This window comes from Vitis vinifera, chromosome 2, assembly GCF_030704535.1.
Source record: "Vitis vinifera cultivar Pinot Noir 40024 chromosome 2, ASM3070453v1".
Classification (NCBI taxonomy): domain Eukaryota; kingdom Viridiplantae; phylum Streptophyta; class Magnoliopsida; order Vitales; family Vitaceae; genus Vitis; species Vitis vinifera.
This window is the reverse complement of record NC_081806.1, coordinates 17508565-17516240: the sequence shown is the minus strand read 5'-3', so window position 1 is coordinate 17516240 and position 7676 is coordinate 17508565. Positions and strand designations below refer to the sequence as shown.

Sequence of the window (7676 nt, the reverse complement as noted above, 5' to 3'; positions counted from 1 at the left end):
TCTTTTCAAAAGACGATTCTTTCATTATAATTTTTTTTTAAAGGAAATAAAGATTTTTATTTTTTTCTTTTCTATCTTGCAAAAACTATGTTAGATTTAGAATTATTTTTTCCACTACATTTGGGAATTATTTTTAAAAATTACAAAAAATCCCATGTGACAGTCATTTTCAATTTGTACAAGTCATGTGGCTGGTCCACTATGTCTGCGGATAACTTAAAAATTTGTGATGAGGATAAAACCTCACCATGAGTATAGAAAACCAAGTCAGACTTTTCAAAGCCTTTCCGTCTTGTTCAAGTAATGGCAGAGGAACCTCTTGTTCATGGGCGATATATATATACTGAACGCAGTGTGAGGAATCCTCAAACAAAGGGGAAACGAAAAAACATACGATTTCTGCAATGTCTTCAACTGTTAGAGCCACCGTTGTTCAAGCTTCTAGTATCTTTTATGATACTCCTGCCACTCTAGGTAACGTGCCATTTCTCTCAATTCTGCAACTTCTGTAAGAGAATCAGTGAGCTGATTGGTTGCTGGGAAACTGAAAGAAAGAAAGGGATGATTGAACCCTGATCATATTTTCAGCTGCCAATCAAGGAATTACTGCTTGTACAATAATTATTTGGATGAGTTGGTTGAGGTGGTTTCTTTTTTCTTAGTTACAAAACAGCTGAAAATATGTGAGTTTCGAGTTTTATTTAGGTCTCCTTTTCCTTAAGTTTTCTCAGCAACCAAAAAGTCATTTGGGATATCTTGAGGTGAATTTTCATTCTCTATTCAACCAATTAATTTACTTCCTAAGTCATGAATTGTTAATTCTTGCAATGTGATTTTGGGAGCAGATAAGGCTGAGAGGTTTCTGAAAGAGGCAGCTGCATTGGGATCCCAACTGGTTGTGTTTCCTGAGGCATTTATCGGTGGGTATCCCCGTGGGTACAACTTCGCGGACCAGTCTCCTAGAGGGAAAGAAAGCTTCCGCAAGTACCATGCTTCTGCCATTAATGTGCCGGGTCAGTTACCCCTCTCTTTCTCCCTTAAATAGCTAGAGGACTGAACCACTTAAATAAGTTATTGAAACAAAATCTACTTATGCTGCTTTGTGATGAACCATCAGCTTACATGTCTCATCTTTGATCTCATATTAATGTATTTTCAGGACCTGAAGTTGATAGATTGGCATCAATGGCTGCGAAATACAAAGTCTACTTAGTGACAGGTGTTGTTGAGAGAGATGGATACACATTGTATTGCACTGTTCTCTTCTTTGATCCTGAAGGCAATTACCTTGGAAAACATAGGAAACTCATGCCAACATATTGGGAGCGGCTCTTCTGGGGTTTCGGAGATTGCTCGACAACTCCAATTTATGACACTCCATATGGAAAACTTGGTTCGGTCATTTGTTGGGAAAATAGAATGCCTCTTTTCAGGACATCAATGTATGGCAAAGGTACATCTTTTACCATTTTTTTTTCTTCATTAACTAGTATGGTTTGGCTTGAAATAGTTTGGCTTTGTTTCACAATTATATTTTAGAGGAATCTTTTGTTATCCAAAAAAAATTTAGGAAAACACAATTGACAATTAGAATACCGCTTTTTGTTTTTTCTTAGAAACATAAAACAAAATGTTTTCAGATAATATTTTTTAAACTTTTTTCTTCATTGTTTTCATTTGTTTTTAAGGTTGTTTTAAAAAATAATTATATAAATATGAAGAATATTTAAAAATAAAGTATTAAATATAAAAATTATTTTTAATAAGTTGAATATATTTTAGGTTTCAAATATTCTTATGTTTTATAAACTATTAAAGAACAACTTTCAAAAACTATTTCTCAAAACTGTTCCGAAGACAATTACCAAATAGGACCTCCAGCACCCTTTTACATTATTAGGGTTTTAATCTAAGCAGTCTTGAAATACATTGTGGCTTTGATATGGGATTGATTGATCACAGAATACCAATGTTCATATATATAGGTATTGAGATATATTGTGCTCCTACTGCCGATTCCGGGGATAAATGGGTAGCCACAATGAGACACATCGCTATTGAGGGTGGATGCTATGTTCTTTCACCCATCCAGTTCTGTCGGAGGAAAGATTACCCACCTCCACCTGAGTATCTTTACAGTCCTACAGAAGAAGATGTCACTCCAGATTCTATTGTTTGGGCTGGAGGTAGTGTCATCATTTCGCCCCATGGCGAAATTCTAGCAGGACCAAATTATGAAGGAGAAGGCCTCTTCACAGCTGATCTTGGTATGGCCCTAACTTCTCCAATTGTATATCCAAATATTTCAGTATGCAGATAAGGCAAATGAGTCAATTCTTTAGGTTTAAAAGGACTGCAAACATGGTTTCATGGAAGACTTGATACTCTATGATATTTATCACGGGCTGATCAAATATTTTGATGATCACTTGATATGCAGATGTTCGTGGAGAGATTCCTAAAGCAAAGTTCCAGTTCGATGTGGTAGGACATTATTCGAGAGCTGATGTGCTAAGCCTCACTGTGAACAATCGTCCACTGCTTCCTGTTACTTTCACATCCTCACCATCTAAAATCAAAGCTGATGATGAGATGGATGATTGCAAAGATATATAAAAGATGGGCAATTTAGGAGACAGTTAGCCTAGCTAAGGTCCTCCTTCAATAATTTGTATGATTTTCCAGTAAGTCCAACATTGTTAATTTCCTTGTCTTTCTTTATCCTGTAAATGCAGTCACATGTGCATATGGAGACTGCACTTCAACATAAATAAATCCTTGGTTTGAAAGTAAAATCATCCTTTTTTTTTTTTTTCTTTTTTTTGATATCAAGTATTAATAAAATTGTATTTTCCACTCATTGGCTGAGGCCTTCTTCTCTGTGATAGCTTTTTTCATTTAGCCTCTTGTAGAAGTTGAAACTAAGGTTACCTCATGATTATGAAAGGGCGATCTTAATATTATAAATGCTTCATTAAATTAACATGAAACAACTTTCAAAATAAGTAAAATTATCTTTTCTTTTAGGCTCTGTTTGGTTTTCCAAAAATTTGAAGGAAAATAGGAGAGAAAAAAAAATAAAGGGGAAATTAGAAGGAAACAACACATAGCATTTGAAATTAGTTAATTGTTTTGCATTTGAATGGTGAAAATTATGTGTTTCAAACCATGCTGTTGAGAAAAGCCAGTCTTGAATTAGGGACTATTAGAGCAGAAACTAAACCAGAAAAAGACAACCAGTTTGCAAGAACTTCTCTTAGGAATAAAATCAAACAGCTTGTAGACAATCAACCAAGATCAAGAACACAAGAGAATTATCGTGGTTCGATCAACTTGATCTACATTCACACTGATTTCCTGAAGCCTTTATTAAATTGTACCAACCAGAATTTACACAAGAATAAAAAACAAAGAACTTATAGGCTTTCCCCAAGAACCCTCCTCACCTCTGTTTCTTTCTTTTCTCTATAGGAAAACCGAAACAGACCTGTGGTTATGGATTTCAAAGCTCTCTGCTTTTCTTGCTCTCTATTCTGTACAATTGAATACCTTATTTCAGTTTTCCCAAGTCTGCACCTTTTATAATAGTAAAAAAAAAACCTCTAACTAACTAACAATACTGCCAAGATAGCTGTTATTTATTACCCAGGTCAGCAAGCTTTACTGTTTTTTAGTTGAGCTTAGTCAACAGCCAGATTTTTACCAGCTTCTTCAAACCTGGAACAAAGCCTTAAATTTTGTGACTAGAAAGACAAACTGAAGTCTTTTAAAAGAGAAGCTATTTAGAAGAAATGACAGTTCTGGGTTGAAATGGCTCCAGGCCTAAAGAAATAGAAGCTTCGGGCTAATATGCCAAGGAAAGGAAGCTTTGGGCTGAAAATGCTAGAGAAAGGCAGCTTCAGGCTGAAAATGGTTATAGGCCGAAAGAAACAGCGGCTCTGGGCTGAAAACGTCTCTAGGCCTAAGGAAATGGGAGCTTTGGGCTGGAAATGCTAAGGAAAGACTACTATTAGCTCATGAAATGGCTCTAGGACTAAAGAAAAGGCAGCTCTATGGCTCTAGGCCATATTTCTAGATAAGATGCTTACGATGATTGCATTGATAGAAATGAGAATAAGATGTGAAAACAGTCATGGGCGTTAATATATTATTTTCAATTTTATTTTTAAAAATTTGGGAATGGAACAAATTTTTTATGGTTTTACATTTTTAGTCTTTGCTGTCAAAATTTAAAAGTAATTTATGAAACATTGTTTATACGATAGTTGCCATTGAATCTCTCAACTATTGAAAAGAATAGAACTTAGTTTTCAGCCATCTACTGGCAGGCATACCCACGTAGCAATCAGTTTTTTAATGGCATTATCCTCTTTTTTTTTTTTTTTAAGTCATAGTGGAAAGCTTCAGCCGTGGCTAAATACAACTAATCCATGGGATATATATTTATTCCATGCATGTGGGTGGCTCTTTTTTATTCAAATAGAATCCAAGTACTTGTAGATTAATTTTTTTGTCTTTGTTTATGCGCTTTTTCATCAAACTCTAAGTTGACATTGTAGGCCACAAGCCTACAACTTGAGAATTTCTAGAGCATGCACGTGCTTTAAATTTGAGACATTGACCGAAAGTATAGATATTTAAAAAATATATATATTGAATTAAAAAATACTATGAAAACTAAATATATAAAAGATAAAATATATATATATATATATGTATAAAATATTAATTGCAGAAGGTCTTTTTGTAAGGTGAAATAATAATTATAATAACAACAACAATAATAATAATATAAAAAAGGATCAACTATTTTTCGTTGCCCTAAAACTAGGAATGAATATCTTTTATTATTTTTTACACATGATTGAAGTCATTTTCAATTTGTACAAGTCATATATAGGCCGTTAAATTGAAACCTAAAAAGACTACATATATGGTCAAAAGTTAAGACAAGCTTGTAAGATTAAAATCATTAGCCTTGGCAAAAGTTAGAGATTAAAAGAAATACTTTGAACTAAGTTTGACTTGATTCCCTCTCTGTTAAGGGTATATAGGCAACTTGGACAAACTAGTTAAGTTCAATCATCACCACAAGAAAAAATTGAAAAATAGGAGGAATATGTGGTTGTTAAGTGTAATCTCAATTTTAATTAAGTGTTAAGAGTTATACATAGCTCCATGTTAAGATTATGTCTTTGTCTACATGGTTTTTAAATATGGTTTTAATTTTAATTATGTATTAAAAAGTTGGAAACAAATGTGCATCTAAGTTCAATTAATTCATATGAGTAAAGGCTTTAGCACTTTAAGTCGCATTAAGTGTTAAAAAGTTGCACAATGCTCTATATCAAGTTTACGACTAGCATACAATGGGTGTTAAATATGATTTCACTTTCAATTAAGTGTTAAAAAGTAGGACACCATTATGCATCCAAGCCAAGTCAATTCTTAGAAGTGGATATTTTAGCACTTAAGCTATATTAAGTGCTAAAAATATAACATCACTCTGCGTCAAGGTTATTACTTGTCTATATTGATGTTAAACATAATTCCAAATTTAAGAAAGTGTCAAAAAGTTGGATACCACTTTTCATCCAAGCTAAGTCAATATGTATGAGTGAAGACTTTGGCATTTAAGCAACATTAAGTGTCAAAATTACAATATTGTTTCACGTCAAAGTTATTTCTTGTCCACATGATTATTAAATATAGCTCTAATTTTAATTAAGTGTTAAAATGTTAGACATCACTATGCATCCAAGTCAAGTCAATTCGCATGAGTGAAAACTTTAGCACTTAAGTCATATTAAATATAAAAAAATTGCATATTACTCCATGTCAAGGTTATGACTTCTCTACACGAGTGTTAAATATGGTTCCAATTTTAATTAAATGTTAAAATGTTACACACCATTGTGCATCTCAACCAAGAAAATTCACATGAGTGAAGACTTTAGCACTTAAACAATATTAAGTGCCAAAAATACTACACCGCATCTACATTAAAGTTATGACTTGTCTACATTGGTGTTAAATATGATACCAATTTAATAAAATGTTAAAAAGTTAGGCATCATTGTGCATCCAAATCAAGACAATTCACATGAGTAAAGAATTTACCACTAAAGTCGTATTAAGTGTTAAAAAAACAACACATATGATACCCAATTTAATAAAATGTTAAAAAGTTAGTTGTGCATCCAAATCAAGGCAATTCACATGAGTAAAGAATTTACCAGTAAAGTCATATTAAGTGTTAAAAATACAACACTACTCTACATCATGGTTATGACTTGTCTACATGAGTGTCAAATATGGTTCAAATTTTAATTATATGTTAAAAAAATTCGACACCATTGTGCATCCAAGATGAACCAATTTGCGTGGGTGAAGACTTTAGCACCTAAGTTGCATTTAGTGTCAAAAATACAATATCGCTTCACGTCAAGGTTATGACTTATCTACATTGGTGTTAAATATGGTTCCAATTTTAATTGAGTGTTAAAAAGTTGGACACCACAATGCATCTAACTCATACCAATTCTCATGAGTGAAAACTTTAGCACCTAAGCTGCATTAAGTGTCAAAAATACAATGCCATTACGTCAAAGTTATGATTATCTACATGAGTGTTAAATATGGTTTCAATTTTAATTATTACAATTTAGACATCACTATTCATCCAAGGTGAACCAATTCATAGAAGTGAAGACTTTAGCATTTAAGCTACATTAAGTGTCAAAAATATAACACCACTACAAGGTTATGTCTTGTTCACATGGGTTTTCAATATGGTCCAAATTTAAATTAAGTGTTAAAAAGTATAATACAACTATGCATCTAAGTGAAGCTAATTCATATGAGTGAAGACTTTAACACTTAAGCGGCATTAAGCCAAAGATACAACACTGCTCCACGTCAAAGTTATGACTTGTTTGTATGGGTGTTAAATATGGTTCTAATTTTAATTAACTGTTAACAAGTTGAACACCATTGTGCATCTAACCCAATTTAATTTGTATGAGTGAAGAATTTAATATTTAAGCCACATTAAGAGCTAAAAATAAAACAGTGATCCATGTCATGATTATGACTTGTCTACGTGGGTGTTAAATATGGTTCCAAGTTTAATAAAGTGTTAAAAAGTTACACACCATTGTGCATCCAAACCAAGCTAATTTGTATGAGAGAAGACTTTAACTCTTAAGGCACATTAAGTGTCGAAAATACAACACAACCTGCCATCAAGGTTACAGCTCGTCTACATGGGTGTTAAGTATGGATCTACTAAGTATTCAAGTCAAGCTAATTTGGATGAGTAAAGACATTAAATATTTATTTTATTATGAATATTCAAGTTTGTTAAAATATATATATATATATTAAAATGTTAAGTTAATTATTGAAGAAGAAAAAATATCAAAAAGCAAATTTGTCTTTGCAAGTGATGGATATTGACCTCATAGTAAGGGATGGCAAACCTATTTCTTCCTTAAAAACAATGCTTAAAAAAAGGGAAAAAAAAAGGACAAAAAAAAAAAAAAGAAGTTGAAAAAATGGAGATGGGGGTAAAAAAAAATGTTGAAGCTTGATAGCATGAATTGTTGTTCCCAATTGTACACCATGGATTGTTGTTCTTCATTGTTACATGATGGCACACCCTATCATATGTATAA

General features: G+C 32.6%; 1 protein-coding gene across 1 annotated transcript; it reads left to right on the top strand.

Moving 5' to 3' along the window:
- The first annotated feature begins 299 nt into the window (after positions 1-299).
- On the top strand, positions 300-2795 carry LOC100243086 (bifunctional nitrilase/nitrile hydratase NIT4B). Its single transcript, XM_002269402.5, has 5 exons — positions 300-474; positions 846-1013; positions 1160-1453; positions 1986-2267; positions 2441-2795. Exons 1-5 carry the CDS (start codon positions 405-407, stop codon positions 2614-2616), a joined length of 990 nt encoding a protein of 329 aa, XP_002269438.1. The 5' UTR covers positions 300-404; the 3' UTR covers positions 2617-2795.
- The last annotated feature ends 4881 nt before the right edge of the window (positions 2796-7676 follow it).